The sequence below is a fragment of the Chroicocephalus ridibundus genome, chromosome 22 (assembly GCF_963924245.1).
Source record: "Chroicocephalus ridibundus chromosome 22, bChrRid1.1, whole genome shotgun sequence".
In the NCBI taxonomy this organism is placed as follows: domain Eukaryota; kingdom Metazoa; phylum Chordata; class Aves; order Charadriiformes; family Laridae; genus Chroicocephalus; species Chroicocephalus ridibundus.
In genome coordinates, this window is record NC_086305.1 from 2,274,872 (window position 1) to 2,293,518 (window position 18,647).

General features: G+C 45.8%; 1 protein-coding gene across 4 annotated transcripts in view; it reads left to right on the plus strand.

Moving 5' to 3' along the window:
• The window catches only part of ARHGEF18 (Rho/Rac guanine nucleotide exchange factor 18), a 51,161-nt gene extending 36,303 nt beyond the window's left edge, over positions 1-14,858 (plus strand). For all 4 annotated transcript variants that reach the window (XM_063358004.1, XM_063358005.1, XM_063358007.1 and 1 more), the window contains 11 exons: positions 1,880-2,058; positions 2,141-2,232; positions 2,547-2,735; positions 3,355-3,492; positions 4,523-4,644; positions 5,104-5,160; positions 5,895-5,942; positions 6,535-7,002; positions 7,725-8,049; positions 9,744-9,866; positions 9,959-14,858. In XM_063358004.1, coding sequence (XP_063214074.1) covers positions 1,880-2,058; positions 2,141-2,232; positions 2,547-2,735; positions 3,355-3,492; positions 4,523-4,644; positions 5,104-5,160; positions 5,895-5,942; positions 6,535-7,002; positions 7,725-8,049; positions 9,744-9,866; positions 9,959-10,119 — 1,902 coding nt within the window. In that variant the 3' untranslated portion in view covers positions 10,120-14,858. The remainder of the gene's footprint in view (positions 1-1,879; positions 2,059-2,140; positions 2,233-2,546; positions 2,736-3,354; positions 3,493-4,522; positions 4,645-5,103; positions 5,161-5,894; positions 5,943-6,534; positions 7,003-7,724; positions 8,050-9,743; positions 9,867-9,958) is intronic.
• The last annotated feature ends 3,789 nt before the right edge of the window (positions 14,859-18,647 follow it).

Sequence of the window (18,647 nt, forward strand, 5' to 3'; positions counted from 1 at the left end):
TGTCGTTTGAAAGGCACTTGCAAGTAAGGTCTGCTTCTGTGTGTTAATATGAAGGGAAATAATCTTCCATTTCGGTTAGGGACGTGGTAACCATGATCACAGTAGCCTAAGATTTACTGGGCGCAGAGAACTTTCCTGAAGTAAATGTAATAAGCACTAAATGCAAATGTAATTACTGCAGCACTCAGAGCACTTGGTGCATTCGCTTACTTTTCTAGGGCATTTCCACAGGTAGCCTCAGAGCAGTTAATTGTGTACATTTTGTCCTGATCTAGTTCAGTTATGGCTGTAAGAGAACCAGTAACAGAGAAACTATTTTATGTAATTGTTTGCTTGGGTGTATTTTTTTCAAGACATTAACATTAAAGCTGAATCCTAATGGCAAAAGCTATTTTGGTGACCTCAGGGCTGTAAAAGCAACCGCTTTTCAAATTACGCTGCTTCTAATGCCCAGAATGGGGATAGTTTCACAAATCAGGATGGCTGGAAGTTGATTCCTCTTGAACAGCATTAAGTGAATCTTTGAACAACAGTTCGTTTGATAACATTGACTCTGAGATAACATTGATATCTGAGCTATGAGCAGAAGAGCAAGTTCATAGAGGGGGAAAAAAACATACTGTTAATGTACAGTGTCTCGAGTGTTGTGGCAGTTTTCCATATGACTGCTGTTGCTTTGAGATAAGTGCGAGCAGTTTCCATCGAGGGTAAAGTGTTGTTCCCAAGAAATAAGAGCATGCATACGTGTCCTTAGTCAGTAGAGCTGTTCCACTGCAAGGTCACGCTCTGGTTTATGTGTCCCCTAGTAACTTTTCTTTCCTGTGAGCACATGTCATACAGTTGTTTGGGTCAGTCCCCAAAAGCTGATTTCTGCTACATGGTGGGTTTTTTTCCCCTCCGGTACCATGGCTCTGCAGCTGCAGACTGATCGATTATTTGCATTTTGTATGTATATAGTTTATTTGAAACTTAGATATCGCTTCTCCTTAGATAAATCAAGCGAGAGGAGCAAATGGATCTGCTCAGTGATTCTGTTTTTCCAGTGACCTCTGTTCATGGCTTGAATTGCAGTACAGCTGCTCAGAGAAGTTGGCAAAACCTAGCGTTCCTGATGCCTGTTCAGTTTTCTTGTCATCGCTCTAGATTATGCTGTGAAGGTTCAGCAGTTACAAAGAGCTAGTTTCTTCTGGGGAGGATCTTTCTAGGCTACATACATTGGACCTACGCTGTGTGAAGCATAGATAGGTTTTTAGTAACTAATATCCCTCCTGTAAATTTTTTTCATCCCAAAGACAGGCAGCTAATCCAGCTAATCCTTAGTTACACAATACGCTATCTGTCACCTTGTTTTATTATTCACAGGGCCTGATGGCATGCTGTAACACCTCTGTGTTACGTTTCTTTTGTAGCTAACTTGCCAACTTAGAACTTCTAACACTTGCTTTTGTTCTTCTCTTTCACTTCACATGCGTCATCAAGGCTTTTGTTTTTCTTTTCCAAATTTGGTTTTGCCTCTTTTTGAGCAAAACTTTTGAGCAAAACTTTTGAGCAAAACTTTTGAGCAAAACTTTTGAGCCTGTTCTTGAGTTCTGAGACCCAGTGGGAATCCTCAGGTGTTCAAATTGATACATGCTTTAATATTCAATCAGGTACCAAGACCTCTTGTTTTTGAAACGTATATTCTTCATTCCATGTTTTGATCTATGGTTGATGAGTAAAAAAAGACAATGTCAAAAGTGTGATGTGGAAAGGCCGTAGCAATATAGTGTTGCGGTGTCGTAGTGGCCCTGTATAAGTAGGAAGACGGGGGGAGCTAGGAAGCACAAACTCTAAAAAACATATATAACATAGTGCAATAAATTTATATTTTGTTTTACAGGACTCTAAGCCACCAGTTATCTCATTGCAAAAGTTGATTGTAAGAGAGGTAGCTAATGAGGAAAAGGCAATGTTCTTAATTAGCGCTTCCTTAAAAGGACCAGAAATGTATGAAATTCACACAAGCTCGAAAGAGGAGAGGAATTCCTGGATGGCACACATCCGCAGAGCTGTGGAAAGGTAAATGATGAGTGAATCCTGAGGTGGTTTTAAGTTATCTAATGTGCAAATCAAACATCTGTCTGTCTCCCCCTTTGTACAGCTGTCCTGATGAAGAAGGAGGAACATTTAATGAACCTGAAGCAGAGAGGAGGCTGGCTGAAGCAAGAGCTGCTAAGTTAAAAGAGTTTCAAGGTAATGACTTAGTTATATATTCCACGAACTACTTCTCAGCGTCGTTTGTGATTTATGACTGTCTTACTCTTCTATCACATGATGTGATTGAGTTTCTCCTTCATAAGTCTTTCAGGGTAGTACGAGATTATATAGAAATAGTTAAGTTAAATAAGTCTAATAAGCTTTCTATGGTCCACGAGTTTTCCCCTTAACTGTTAAGTACGTCTCTGCATTTGATGCTCTGACCATAAAATTAATAATAATCTTCCAAATTGAACGTTATAGTCTGACAGTGATTAGGAAGGCAGAACTGAGTTTGTTTCTTCCTTTAGAGCGTTTGAACGTGAAAGATGACCTGATTCTGCAAAGTCTGACGGAGAAGCAACAGATTTATGTAGAAATGTCTGAAATGATTGGGTTTGAAGACCATTCCCAAGGATCCCGATCTAGGCTACTTCTTCGGGGGGATACCTCAGAAAATCTGCAAGGAGAGGCGATTTTGAAGTCCGCAGTGACAGAAGGTAAATGCAGTGTGGGATGCGTATGCGTTCACTCAGATGCAGGGGTGGGGATAAGCACGTAGGATCTAAGTACAGATCCTGAAAATCATCCTGTAATAACATAATACTTTTATGTAACACTGTTCAGACTTCCTTATTCTAGAACCAATCTGCAACATAGTACAGCACGCCTGTGTTTTTAGGTGGAGGACCTTCTCATGGCTTGGATTGTTTTGTTTTTAAGGATCAACCAGTGGAGTCTTAGGATGAGTCTATTCAGATGAGTAACCGACTGCTCTAATAATGCACCAATCCTGAAATATAATATTATATGATGGTTATATATTAAGATAGTATATTTAGAAAGCAAATAAGCACAAAGATAATTTGGACTTTGAAAAAAACCAAAACAAACACTCAAGGCTTGATAATCTAACTTGCAATCAAGGAAGAGCTCATCTTTATATGTGCAATACGGAGAGCCTGTTGCAAAGAGCTAGTCATGAAAGAAAATTCATCTGTACTGCAGGAAATCTCTCAAACTGTCTGATATTTTAATGTACTTGATGGTTGAAATTTTTTTTAACTTGGTGGCATGATACACTTGTCTCGCTACGTGACACCTTCTCCTTTTTCCTAGCTGAAAATCTCCAGAACCTCATCTTCACTCACTTAGGCAACGGATCCTGTCAGCCTGAGGATGGCTCTGGGTCGGGACTGCCCAGGAGAGCAGAGACCTTTGGAGGATATGACAGTAGTCCCTCAATTTCAAATAAAAGTAAGAAAGGGACCGTTCAGCATTCTTCTGAGCTTCTTGGCTCCTTGCCGTGTTTCTCTGTGCAGAGAATGAGATAAGAACGATGAGTTAAGCGAGTCTCTGATATAAGGAGACTTCACCAGACTCTAAGAGGAGGAAAGGAGCACAATTGTGGTATTAGTATGTTGTAACTTTTGCGTCTGATACCAACACTAGAGAGCAGAGTAGAGCTCTCGGTTGGTGTTACACTAAGGGCATTCATTATCTTAACCCATACTTTCTAATTGCCACAATCCGACACAGAATTTTAATTTTGTTGGGAGGGGGGAAAAAAGCTTGACCTGAAAACCTAGGAAACGTGAATTCAGCTGCAAACTTTTTTCCACTTTCTTTTGTATCTGCATAGTCACTAAAGGGTTGCTGAATCCTTAGATAATATAAATTGTCCTTTTGGCACAGATGCTTTATCAGTTAATTAATGAAATAAGTGGAAATACTAGATACTACTTATCTCCATTTTTGCTTCATGCATTTATTGAAAAATAAAATGGTGTTTATTTCACTGGTCGTTAATCTCTGGAATACTTTCTGTTGTTTCTGAAAGGCTATATACGTCTGTCGTGCTATAGCTACTTCATACAGGATGGTTTCTGTCTCCCTCTACCTCCTTCCACGCTTACAGTGGTGCTGCTTTGAATAGAATTTTTCTTCTAACGAGTATTCCATGTTACGAGCTTGCAACTCTATTAGCCACAGACGATCACTTTCATGCACACATTGTGGTTGCTTCACTTAAAAATAGTAAAGTGTAATTTGAACTTACTCTCCCTGTTTATCTTAACCCACTCTCCTCGAGTTTTTATGCTTCTTTGAGCAGTCCTACGCGTCAGTGTTGTCTGCTCTTCCACTTCGAATCAGTGTGGATAAGCCATGCAGTTGCATATTGGTTCGAACTTCAAAGTTGCAGTTTTTTTCTGCCCGCCCTGTTATGCGATGAGTTTTCACAGGCCCCGTGCTGGTGTGACCTGCTCCTACTCCACTCTCCTTTCAGGTGGTAGTTTTAGGAAGAACAGTGGTGGTGACCAGAGACAGTGGGACTGCAGAGGCCCTGCAGTAAGTTCAGATGTGCAACTCCATGACCTCCCTGCTGATGCAGAAGAAGGATCTCAAACCGTATGTTGGGCTTATTCTTGATTTAAATGCATTTCCTCATGCTCCTCTTTATAATAGTGGTGCAGAAAAAATCTTGCAAAGTTTAAAAGTTGTAATGGCTAGTAGGGCTAGACTGTAAGTTCTGTAAGTGAGTTCTGTCTGTCAAATTACTAGACTCTATTAAGGAAGTTTTGTGGGGCGAGTTGATAGCTTAGTACTCACAATGCATGATAATTTGGTTTTATATTTGTTCATTTGGTGCTGTACCATTAACACTAGCTTTAATCACCACGCATCTGTTTCAGCCTGGCCTCTGATCTAAGTATTTTTGGTATGTGTCCTTCAGTGTATGGGAGCAATCTCTGCTCCAGCACTAAACACTGCTCCTTAATGAGATGAACCCTTCCAGCTTGTTCTGGCAGTGCTACCAATGCCCAGCAAGCGTCTCTAGCGCTGATGTTGCTTTTATCTTTTTTACAGAGTGATGTAACAAGGCTGGATGACAGCAGTGGTTTTCAGCCCACCATAGAGTCTCAGGTATGTTACTTCTGCTGTTAGGAAATCTAATGGCAAATAACCATATTATAATAATAGCATGTAAAAACAAAACAAACCAAAAAAAAAAAAAACCCAAAAAAAAAAAAAAAACACCAAAACCCCCACTATTTTTAATGTCTGTGGAACCACAAGCACACTAACAGCCTGTACTTTATGACTCTAACGCATTATGAATGCAGAGATAAAAGTCCCGTTAGAAAACAAAGATGGGTTCTGGGTATGTAGACACGCGTTTCGAAGAGCTGGCTGGCTGCTTTCCCTGGCCCTTTGGAGGGATCGCGTGTTCTCAGCTCAGTGACAGAACTTGCCTCTGAGTCTCCCGTGAGTGCTATACCTGTGTAGTGATTCAGTGCTGGAGCCTGGGAGAAGTGGTCGTCAAATGGCTCATGTGAAGAAAACTCGTGATGACAATTGCTCCCTGGAATCCCAGGGAGATTTGCTGGGCACTGATTTACATCTGTGCAAGGACTAATGCACTGAAATTCATCATGCCTGCGTATCACTACTGCCTGTTACTGTGTTTTAATAGACTTCTCTTGTAGCCGTGCTTCCATTGTGTGTTGTACAGATTGTATAACACGCGCAATTGTACAGATGCCGTTGATTGTGTTCACCGTTTTAAAAATAAAAAAAAAGTTTAATGCATCAAAACAGAGCTCTGTTCAAGTGTCTAATGTCTTTTTTTTCTTCCTCCTGCCTCCCCTCCTCTTCAGCTTGTCCAAAGGATACAAACGCTGCTGCAGTTGCTCTTCAGTCTTCAGGTAAACCACTGTTACTATCCCAGAGGTGTTTTAGGCATTGAATGTAATAAAATTTATGCGGGTGTGGAGAAGAGCTACCTTGAAAATATCCCCTAAAGCTGGAGTGAAGTGCAGAATTTAAGACCCGAGGCTCAAGGAAACAAACGCTGTGTCTGGTACTTTGAAGGAAGTGTTAGATCTGTTGTCTTAAGTAATTGCTTCCCTTTTCCTGCTCACTTAAATGCAATTCTTTGGCTACTTTGAGCTCCAGCTGCTCTCTGTGCTCATTTCCTCTTAAAATTGTTGTTGATACACTCATGTGTGTATGCATTGGTTGGTTTTACTGTAACCTTGTGATCGGTAATATTTTGACTGATTGGATTCACAGTAATAATTCTGGGTGCAAGAAATGTTAATTTTTACATGCGTAACCATAACTTCCTTGCTTAGCTGTCTTTAGTATCATGTCAGTCACGATGGGCTGGAATTTAGATCTGCTCTTGAAGACAAAAGTCTCTGTGATATAACTTGGTAGATGCTGTTGTCTTTTCTCTAGCTGTGTGTGTTTATTGAACCCATGTGCCTTATGCTGAACTTCTTCTTTCCCCTCCAGGCAGTGATATCGCAGCAGGACAGCTACATTGAGATGCAACGAGCCACCATGGTAGACCGGGAGAAGCAATACCGGCTGCAGTCTACACGAGGCAACCTGCTGCTAGAGCAGGAGAAACAGCGGAACTTTGAAAAACAGAGAGAAGAACTGATGAACGTACAGAAACTTCAGAGCCAGCTGAAGCTGGAGCAGCAACGCTTGGAACGGGAAAGGAGTCGGCAGCAGCGGGAATTTGAAAGCACAGAAGCTCGGCTGCAGGAGCGCGAAGAGGAGACTCGGCAGCTGCGAGAGAAGTTGAATCAGGAGCGGGAAGAACTCGAGAGGCAGCGAGAGGCCTATCAGCATGACCTGGAGAGACTGCGGGAGGCTCAGAGAGCAGTCGAGAAAGAGAAAGAGCGTCTAGATCAGCTAAGGAAGCTGAAGAAGCAGAACACAGTGTCAGGCACGTTCTCCCCAGAAATGGGACAGGTGAGGAATTCGTTTTCTTGGAGTTTTATTTGTGTTAATTTGCTTGCCTCTGAATGAAGGTTGCCCTTTTTGCAACACTAACCTATGTTTGCTTTTTACTGGGCTCCTTAAATCATCATCTGAAATAGCTGGTGATGGCTCCTGTCAGAGAGATCAGAGCTTGGCAGTTCCCAGTGTCTGTGAGATTCCACCCAGACATTTGGTAATGAGACTATTTTTTTAAAAACATAGAAACAGAGAGTAAGTTATTTTTGAACGTGGCTGACTGAGGATTTTTGAAATACTGGCACTGCCCTGTTGTGGGCAGGTGATTGCAGAAGGTCTGCTACATCGGTAGCATTTTGTACAGTTGATCTCTAAAAACATTTCCTATGTTTCAAAACATAAAGGTTGGGGTCTGATTAAATGGGCTCATTTGTTACTGTCTTAAAGTCTTGCTTTCTGTCCATCCTGTCATCACCTAATGCAGTACACTTTTGCGTTCCTTTGCACGGTGCAATATTAAGCAGCCTGGAGCTGCTGAGGTTCTATTCAGTGTTCAAGGACTTGCACTCTTGCTCTTCCTTCTGTTTGCCGGCATGCCTCGGGCTTCATCTAACCTGTGGCATTTTTCACTTTTGTTCTCACGGCTTTTGTTCTCAGGGCTGAGGGTGGTCTCTCCTGGTTGTATCTGAGAGGGTGAAAATACCCGTTTGACTTACAGTGCTTTTTTCCTCACGTAGAACCAGATGCTGTGTCATTCTGTTAGCTTCAATGGAGAAGGGGTGGAATCTCTGCCCGTCTCGAAAACCTCTGTGAGAGTGAGCGTCTCCGGGCTGGATTACCTGGAACGGTCAGACTTGGTTCGGAGGGACAGTACCACCCTGGAGAATCGTCCGGTTCTTGCACTGAAGAATGAAGTGCCAATACATCTCCTGAGTGCGACTAATCAGATACAGAAACCAGCTGCCGTCCAGCAGCAGATTCCTACGAAGCTGGCCACTTTTACGAAAGGAAGCAAAGAGAAAGGTGGGAAGAACAAAGCATCTCATAGGACAGACAGTTCAGGTAAGTGTATTTAAAATGCATTTCTGATCTCTGCCAGAATCACAGGGAAACGGAATGCTGTCGTTTAAACCTCCGGCTAACCATGTGGAACTCAGAAATTAATATGAACAAATCGTTAGTGTGCTAACTGCAGCTAGTAGGCTCTTAAAATCCTTAAGTTAGGCGTTACATGTGTACGCTATTTAAAATGGAAATACAGCCCAAAGGGGTAGTGTGGAAAGTGGAGTTCTGTAATCCAACAGGACAGAATGATGGTGAGAGTTTATAAACCTGGATGAAAAACCTTCCTGCCTGACTGTAGGCTTAAAGGAAAATAGCAAATGTTTTGCTTGTTCTGCATGAGTGAAATATTTTGAGGCTGGCGTAACCTTTTCACACTATCTGTCCAGAGTTGTAACGACATCGAATGCAATGCTTTTCTTAGCACCGGTCAGTCATTAAATACAGATTTCCAGGCCAGAATTGATATGCTGTGTGTGTTGCGGAGGTGAAAGGGGTTAATTTTGTCAGAAATAGAAGCAAGTAAAAATACAGTCACCCTGACATAGTGTAATTTCTGCTGCTAACTGCTAGGTACTAAAGTAGTGATCTGTGCCAATGACAGACACGGTAAAAACCGCCTTTTCTCTACCGCTTCAAATAGCCTTACTGCCAGCTCAGGAGAATGGCCTATAATTTTAAGTTACAAAATTATCTTTTTAGCTTTGTATAGGACTCAGACTTGGCAGGCTTACCCATCGCTTGGGCCTACGCTACTATAGCGGACTTGGGGAGAGGAGGGGGAAAGTCTTTTGCACGTTGTAGAAACATCTGTCTCTGTCGTGCCTAAAGTTTAGTATAATTGCAAACTTGCTTATGTTTTTGCACATAAATGAAGCCTAATATGCTCTTACCCTGAATACCAAATGCTGCCAAATGGGAAAATAAAGCTGTAATACCACATCTCCCCAAGTTTCTTTTTAATAGCTCTTACATAATGACCTCTGCAGTGGAAATGTACTTAATGGTGTTTTTCTGGAATTTATGTGAAAGGTATAAAACACAAATGTATTGGTCTCTGTTCTCTCACGAGCATTAGTGGGATGCATGCTTGTATCCCCACATGTAGATCTTAGGATAAAATGGAACAAGACTTTCTGTACCAGAGGCCAAATACTGCGTATTGAATTTGGGTTTTGTGATGTGTAAGGAATGTGCACTGAGGAGAGTTTTTTGGATCCAGAGTAACCATTTCATGAATTGCTTTTATTGTTGAAATTAAGAAACTGACAGGCCCCAACACCAAAATCAATGTACTCTGCTGAGCAGCTGTGAGACAGATGGAGAGCAGAGACAAAAGTTCATCACAGTTCTCTGTGTTAAAAGTGGCACAAATAGCCGTTGCTATTTGAGTGCTAAGGACAAAGACTTTTTTCTTAACCGTGCTTTATAATACTAGGTTTTAAATCTGTGGTCGTCAGGGGCTGCTAGTAGCCGAATTAGAAGCTCTCAAGGAAGAGGAGGGAGAAAGTATTAATGGTCTAAAGAGCTGAAGAGAAAATTTAAGTAACTTGCAACAAAAGCACCAGCTCTTTGTGGTATAGCAGCTGCCTTGGATGTGCAAAGGTGTCAGTACAGTGGGCCCCAGCATGAAATAGTGACATGTCTGAAGTACTGCTAGCCTCAGATACTAATTTATAAAATATTTTCTGTAGCATCTGTTGATCAGAAGCAGCTGCTTCCCCCCAGGCTTGTCAGCCGAGAGGAGGGTGTCCTGAGAGGCAGACGATCAGCAAGTCCAGTCCTCCCAAGCAGCCAGACCGCTGCGTTCCAGCCAGGTATGTCTTGACCAACTTGCATGTCCGCGGAAATGCATCGGCCTCGCTGTGCAGTGTCATGAATCTGTTTTCTTCCATTTTTTTTTCTATAGAGTTGTATGGCCCTACAGATACTCAGCCGGAAGCACTTTCATCTGCCTCAGTGAACTTATTCAAGCCCAATAACGTCCACGTTCAGACCCTGGTGACCTCTCAGCCGAGTCTGTTAAACGTGCAAGATGATACCAGCAAAGAAGATGTGATTTTCTTCTAATCGTTTCCATTTAAAGATTAATCTTCTGATATACTGTTTCAAGAGCTCAGGCCGCAGTGTTCAACATGACAGAGACCTGACGTGGATGTCTCTTCATCCCTGCCCCATTACTTCTAGCAAGGACCAGACCAGGATTACTGTTCTACTCTGTTGGCTTCTCTGCCAGCAGCTCAGAATGAGGGCACAGCAGTAACAATTTGCTTTTAAATTCTCCTAACGTGGAAATGTATTGACACATGGCATGGGTATATAAATTCAGAGCATGTTAAAATGCTGCCACTTACTGTAATTTGTTCTTTTTGGAGAATGTACGCTCTCGGTGGGCACCATCTTGTAAATTGTTATAGTTGATGTAGAACCGCCCAGATTTTTATGTAAAAAGTTTTAGTAGGCCGCAAAATGGCTGCAAATTTTAAATCCGTTTTCACAGGTGCATGGTTGGTAATGGATTCTGCTAACAGTGTGGTGATAACTAGTTGACTAGCAAGCCAGTCTGCGTACAGCCAGGCGTGACAGATGTTGTGATACCCGCTCGGAGCAGCCAGACTAGTGTCTGTTGCTTTAGTGAATTCAGTGGAGCGTGTGCTCCATGGCCAGGTGCAGTGGAAGAGAGAAGGTAAGCTTCTTAAGAGAGTCTTCAAGGGTCAGGAGCTCCACCTGCTTGTGGATGAGAAGGGTTGGACGTGTGAAAATACATGACGGAAATGAAGAGTTGGACTCAATGCACATTTCATTGCCCATCAGCTTGCGCTGGGATACCTGTCTCCTTGGAGACCTTGGGTAGCTCTCCGCGTCAGTGAGAGCGGTACAGCTTCCCAGCCAAAGCTCACGAGATGGTTCAGAATGAACTTCGAGACTTGGATTTTGTTCTTTGCTGAAGACATGTATAAGAAGCATTTGAATGCAGTGACTTATTGTCTTGTTTAATCCTAAGTTTTCTGCATCTTTTGTTTGTCTGCTAACTTGTTGGGACTCCAAGTACCAGAAGATATCAAAGCTGCTGTTACTGCAGAGACTTCTTTGCAGCACTGTGGTAGGAATGAAGGGAATAAGAACTGTTTGGTTTTAAAATTAAAAAAAGAAAAAAAACACTCTTAGCTAAACCTGTGTTGGTTTAGCTGCTTACAGCTGAACAAGCTTTGATACCTCTTGTTAAATGGGTCAGTTCTTAATCATGAAATGGTGATGCCATTAAGTGTTCTGCTCAAAAGGCATTATTTCCCTTTGTAGTAATTTGCACAGTCTTTTTGTTGTATTCTGTTACTTCGCTCTGTATCTCAGTTCTTGATTACACACATCACCGAAGGATGTGTATTCCGATCTGTGTTGAATGTGACCGGTCAGATACGTTGTGCACAGGAGAGATTGTTTGGAGGGTATTATTACAAAATTAAAGAAATCAGTGTCTCAGAGCTTAAAAACTTGGGTTAATACCTTTCAGAACATGATAATAGTTTTTTTTCCATATCTTTAACCCTGGGTAAAGTGATTTGTAGCGCTGGTGGATGGAATGCTTGGTCAGTTCTCCATCCAGTCACGTAGCAATGGCATTGAATGGCAGTTTGTCGATCTCTTCAAATCATTGGTGCTGTCTCAGTGACAAAGAAATTGAAAAATGCAAATTTACTGGTCAGTGTGAGAGGGAAAAGATAAGCTACAAAATACTTGGTTGGTTTTATGGAGCAAGCACTCCTTGCTGTAATGCTCCTTGGACTTCAGGGTCGTTGTCTCCAAGTGACATTGGTGTGAACCTGAAGTGATAGCACTGAGCTGAATGAAAGGAAACTCCAACCCAGACTGGTGATACTCCCCCAACCCCCAGGAAACTATTCCCGTGAAGTTGGACACACTTCACTGGAACACCAAAGGACTGCTTGGTAAATGCTCGGCACTGCAGAATTTACACAGCTTGTCGGTGGCTAGGTGTGCGGAAAACGTTATGGGGAACATAGTGATTTTTGTGGCGTTGTGATACGATGTTGGTGACGGTTAGAACACAGTTCTGCCCTCTGTTCGCTTTTTGCATTCCTAAAAGCTAGCTTGCAATGGAGGGGAATTCTTCTTAGAATTAATGTAACTTCTGATCAAGCCACTGTGTGAGATCCAGCGGGATCCAGGAGTGATTTTTCCGTCGGCTGATGTGGAGTCTCCAGTCATCTCCGATACCCGTGGTGTTTCCGCTGTAAACATGCGGTGAAGCAGCAGGAACGCGCAGTACGTTCTCTCCTTCGTGCTGTGGTTTGGGCCACTCCTAGTGAAAATTCTATGCCCCTGTTGCCTTAAATTACCGGGTTTTAGGGAGTTTTAGCCTAAAGTGAAGTTGCATCAGTGGAATAAACCACCTCAACCAGAGAGGGATGTCTCTGAGTCTTTGAAAACAATTTTTGGAAACATCTTAGTTTAATTTTGTGCCTGTCCTAAAGTATGGGGGAGAGTATTCTATGGGCTGAAGGGATCTGTTTGGCTACTTTCTTCTTCTTCTGTGCAATGAATGAACTCAGAACAGCGACATCTGGAAAATAAAGTCTGCAGTGAGGTCTCATTTCTTTTAATGTTTTAACTGTTTTAGTACTCGTTGTCAGCAGCGCTTTGAATACGTTGTGGCTGTTGGCGAATGGACGCGGGACCGTTACAGGCTGTTGGTTCAGCACCCCAAAAGCACCTTGGAGTATGGGGCTTCGATCTGTAACTGTGAAATTACCTTAAAAGTCATTATCTGTCCTCAATATGCATGTCTAGCTTTCTGAAAACTGTTTTCACCTTGACTAGAGACTGCGTCTTCTTTCACTTGGGTCAAAACCATTTAAGTGCCGTACCAGGTATGGACGTGGCCTCCTGTTCAGTCCCGTACCCGGCGCGGAGAAGGGTTTGGAACTGGCAAATGCCGGGATATCTCGCTGGTAGTGCGGGTTTTGCCATACCAGAATATGGTAACGTTATTTGTAGAAGGCTGAGGGAAGCAAGTGAAAGATTTTCTTTAACCAAATAATGGGTCATCTCTTCACTTCTGCAAAACTGAATCTGTGAAATTGCTGTTGCTCCAGTTGAGTGAACGAGTCTTGGACTCCTGACTCGAATCTCCTTCCTAGAAAAAGTAACTTTTCTGGCAGATTGGATTGCAGAATACTGCTGTGTCCTGGGCTAAGCAACCTGCTGTTGACTCTGAGTCATATCCTTTCCATTTGACCTTTTGATTACCTCAGATAAAAGTTTCCTTTTAAGCGATATCTGAGGATTAGACGGTTCAAAACTCTGTGCCTCCCAGGTGCCTTTTGGCTTCTTTCTGAGCTGGGGTGTGGAGGAAATTACAGCACGAGCTTTGAACTGCCGCCACCTTTGCTTTGTGTTGCAGCCTTAAAATTATTGTCATGTTTGTCCTTTTAATATTGTGATGTTGCAAGGTAGAGGCTGTTTCTGTGGTTCCGATTTTCAGTTTTACCTCTGGCGTGAAGGAAGCTTCCTCATTCCCCTCCCACTTGGACTACGGTCATTTTGTATTTGGGACTGAAAAATCCCCCCGTGTACCGAGCGCGTCTGCCCTGCGTGTATCGTAAATGCTTTCCTAGTTTTTAACTGTGCTTTCTGTGGGTTGTAGTTGCGGCGTATCCCGCAAATGGAGATCGCTGATCGTTTCCCGGTGCGAGGCAGAAGGATTGGTATTTCTAGAGGTGCTCACTCCTCGAGGTAACAGCGTTCCTGCGAAGGCAGGAGCGACTCGAAATAATTTGCGGGCAGTTTTGTCTTTCTGAGGAATAGTCAGATGGTGCTGCATACGTGGAACTTGGTGTTTGTCGTTTGCATTTACACTGGAAGTTGAAACTTAAACTGGGAAAGGGTTGAAAATATATATTTCGTTTCACTTCTACTTTCAACTCTGCAGAACCGGAGCTGGGGCTCCGCGGTGCTGCTCGGTGGTGTCCCTGTGTGTCGTGCCCCCGTGCAAGGGAGTTGGGAGCGTTTTGTTGTCTTCCCCAGCAGTTCTCACATTTACAAGGGAAAAAAAATATCTTGTCACCAGGTTACGCGTGTGCGATCCTTGCCTGACTTTCTTGCTGAATAGGTAGAAGAAAAGCCTTTTCCCCACTCTCTCTTTTGAGGCCAGACCCGAGATCTTTGTAACCACCGGCGGCTCTTTATCGTTTACCATCAGCGTGTCGCTCATCGAACGCCGTTTGTGTGAGCTCTGCTTCACGCCGTTCGTGCCATGTTTATAAATCAGGGGGTTTTTATGTTTTTGTACTGAAAGAAATTTGGAGCACTTTAGAAAAGTTTCTTTCAAATTGCATTTCTGTCGGGACCTGGAAGGAGATCTCTGCCGAGGGCAGGTCCTGCTGGCGTAACCGCGCGCGTTGCACCAGGAGCTCTCGATGCGCGTCAGTCCTAGGTCTGGTTTCTAGGCCCACTTGCACTGTAAAGATTTAATAAATAATCGCGGTCCATGGTTAAATTGACCATTTTGTTGGGGAAGCGTTTGGGTTTGGTTTTTGTTAGGGTGTAAACATTGTAAATAATTCCTTTACTGTTGATAACTGCAGCAGCAGCATCTTTGTAGTCTTTATTTTATTTGTAAAGTCGATGGTTGAATGTTAATATTCTGTTGAATTGTGCACTCTTCATTAATTGTAAACTTGATCTTAGCACACCAAATGATGATTTTTACAATGATTGCAATGTTTCTCCACTGAAGGATTTCAGAGCTGCAATAGGCCTGAAACCAACTTCTAGCAATAAAAAAAAAAAAGCATTTAAAAACTGGCTGCCTTTATATATATTTTGATTTATATTTTTTCTATCTGAGACAAAGATCAAAGCAGCAGCCGCTTCTCACGTGTTCCTCATTTTCCACCCTGGACAGAAATAACGTGCCGTACGAACGAAATGGAGAGGACGGAGCATGGGAGGCGTTGAGTGGAGGATACGGATGGCCGCGGACCTTGCCGGCGAGGTGAGCGCCCCAGGAAAAACCTCAGCTGGGCTCCAAATGCCTGAACTCGGCGCACCAGCGAAGGCGTGAACGTCAGGTTGCTTATATTAACATGTAGGAGCCTTGCACGGTGCCAGCCCGAGACATGCCTGGCTCTGTCCCAGACAGTATCGGTTCCCATTTGGAACAAGTATAACAAAAATAGAAACTTTCTCCCTGGTGCTCGTGCCAATTTGGCAGCCCTGGCTCCCAGCGCCTCTGGCTGGTGCTGGGCTTCCCGGTGCCGGGCTCCGGCAAGTTGCGTTTCCTGGTTAAAAATCCCCGCTTGTGGCACGCTGGCAAGCTAACCCAACGCTGCAACCCCAAATAAATCCTGGAGATTAGAGCAGATGCAAAACTGGGGAGAGAGTGGGAGGACTGGGACTCGGGTCTCTGGAAGGAAGAGGTATGATTTTATCATCAGAATCCTGCGCTGGGGCCAGCGTTGAGGGAAACCCTCGGCCAGTTCTGGATGTGCCAGTGGCGCAGTCTGGGGGTCACTTCGCGCAGGGATGACTCTCTGTGTGTCAGAGCATCTTTGGAGGAGCCGGGGTCTCCGTGTGCGGGAGTCGGGAGAACACAGGCTGCATTTGTCAGGCTCTGAACTGCGGCTGACATCTGGGTTGCGGCACAAACTGGAACTCAGTTGGAAAAACACGAGTTTTTCTACTTTTCCAATGTATGTAAATAATCAAAACCTCCTCGGCACATCAGTGTTTAAAATACGACTTGATCTTTATGGGAAGTAACAAGCTGATGTGTTAGCGAATGAAATTTTCAAGTGTGTGTGTGTGTGTATAAGCTTTTGCTTACGCCGCCTTGGGGAGAAAATCCCTTCCATCTGCCTCTGCCCTGCTGGGCCTGCAGCGCGCGGGGCCGCTGGAGGTCCCTGCCTCTGCGCCCTCCCCTCTCCCTCTCTGTCGCTAGAGCAAGGCGAGCAATCAATTTCTACCCATTTTTCAGCAGGAAGAAATGGAATCAAGGTGATTTCATGGGGGACGGCTGAGAGGGACAGTCTAGGGCACAGGTTACGGGGAGCTGCTTCCAGAGCAGGGGGGTTAATGGTTATTTTGTAATCGCGCTGTGCTCTCCTGCAGCCACGACCGTGTGTCAGACCCGCAGGGATTGTTTCTGCAAAGACAGAAGAGGCTGGATTGGGGAGATCCAGGGTTGGCACGGCCAAGAGGGGTCCCTGCAGCACGGACTCCCACTGGGATCTGCCCGGCTGCGCAGCCCAGAGCTCCGCGGGGGCAAGTTTAATTCTGGGGCAGAATTTGCATCTCTTGGAAGTTTGGTGCCGCTGCAGCCGTCGGTGTTCCAGCCAGCGCGGGTGTTTCCGTGTTATGCTGCGGTTCTTGCAGTTCCTTTGGTGATGGCAGACCCCTTGGCTGACGGTATCATTGACAACGCTGTCGCCCGTCTATGAGACACGCTCCCTGTTTTCCGCAGGCGGGGTGTGATTTCGGGACGGGTGGCGGTGCCTTCAGAGCTGTTAACTTGCTCATACCAGTATCCCAGCAGCTCCGCCCTGCCTTGTCTCTCTCTCAAATCTGTAGCTAATTAACCCGAAACCCAAACCACATTCTTTCTATTTGGATGAATCATTCTGAGGCCATGGGCAATGACCAGCTTTATGCTAAACCTTCCTCTTTCATGTGGGTGAGACGCGGCTGATGGTTCCCATACGCGCATCTGAGATTCATCGGCAGCCAGATGCTTGAGGACAAACACGCACGGAGGACGTTGGCTCCGGAGCGTGCTCCGACAGTGGGAATGTGCTGCTTTTCTGCCTTTCCCCTTCCTCGCCCCCGTGACTCAAATCCGGTTTAATTTCTCATCCCGGCGATGGGGCCGGCGCGGGGCTCAGGAGACGGGGGGTGCGCGGGGGCCTCTCCTCGTGCGGTGCCTACGGTGTCTGCTGCTGCTGCGCCCAGGGGACGTGGCAGAGGGTAAAAGCCAGACCCTCTTGGAGCTGGCAGTGCTGGTGCGTGACACAGGGTCCCTGGCTCTGGGACGGGGTCACACGCACGGGCGGCTCAGGCGCGGCGGGGATGGCTTTGTTACGCGGCCCCGCGTACGCGGGAGCACGAGAAACCCGCCCGGAGCAGCGCCACGGAGATGTGCTTCTCCCGCGTCAGCAGCAGCTGGTGCCGTTCCACGGTGTGTTGCGGGACCCGAAGCTGTCCCAGATGCGATATGCAAAATTTTCAGGGGGTCTCAGGCGGGTAGATGCGTAATGTTCTTTTCCCTTCTAGAACGTTTGAAGTCACGGACACAAATCACACTGTGTGTAGTTAGGGCTTTGCTTTCCCCGGGCTGCCCTGGGTTGTCATCCTAACAGCAGCGTCTGCTCCAGCTCCTGGCTGGACGCGTGGGGCTGCACCGCGGGACACTTCGGTGATCCGTACCCCAGCTCAGCCACAAAAAGGGCATTTCTCAGGTACCGCTGTGCTGGTTTTCTGCAATTAACAGCACCGGCCAGCGAGTGGGGAAGGGAGAAAGGTTGTGCGCTGCCTTGGCACTCCGGCAGCAGGGGCTGCGGAGCACAGTGCAGCTACCAGCCTAAAAAGCAGCGTACTTCCCTTAAAACCAAGGCCGGTTGTCCTTGTGGCCAGGAGGGCGGCGCGTCCGTCTGGCGCGGTGTTTCTCCGGCTGGAGTGGTTTTGCAGGCTTTGTGTGAGAAGAGGGACATCCCCCGGGAGAGGCGATGTCACGCTGGGCTTGCTTTGGCTTCCAGCCTGGCGCTGCCCGTGTGCGCTGCCGCTTCCAGCCGTGGCTGTGGGCTGGGCTCCGGCTCCGGCAGCGGGGGCGCAGGATGGAGCGGGGCTCGGGGCTGGGAGGAGAGGCTTGGGTTTGGGCTGCGTTGAGATTCTAAATTAATTCTATTCATTCAGGAGGGTTTCTGTCCCAGTAATCAAATTAACCCCTAAACCGCATTCACCTGCAGCCCCCTTGGCCTAAATCTTCTGGCCCCGGCGCTGAAGCGATGATTTGGACGGATGCGTGGAAATGTCAAACTGGGAGAACAGGTCGGCGCGGCGCGCCGCTGGGAGGAGAAGGTGTCTGTGCGCCCCAGGGCTGCTCCCCGCGGGAGGAGCTGGAGCCGCAGGGAGAGCGCGGGGCTTTGCTGGCTGAAGGAGGGTGAAGGCCACGAAACGCAGCTCTGGCCGTCCGCTGCCGCTGCGGAGCGGCCGAGCCCAGCTGTGCTGGAAGCGCTGGTTTTCCCTGAGAGGCAGTAGTAGGGAGAAGTGCAGTTTGAAACCAGGGAACAATTCACAGAGGCTCGCAAAGGCTTCGGCAGCAGGGCCGCTCGGTCCCTGAGCTCAGAACGCCCGGAGCGCGGCTCGGATAACACCCCAGCGCCAGGAGCGGGAGGCAGACGCAGCCCCGTGCTGCTGGGAGCCACTTTGTCCCTGGCGCAGAAGGCGGATGTGGCCGGGAGCCAACGCTTATTGCTTGGCAGCGTAAATAAAACAGCTGCTGCTCAAATGGCTGTGAATGAAACCTCCGCTCCTCCGACCTGCTGAGCAAAGTCGGACTTTGTCCGACCCTCAGGAACAGCTGT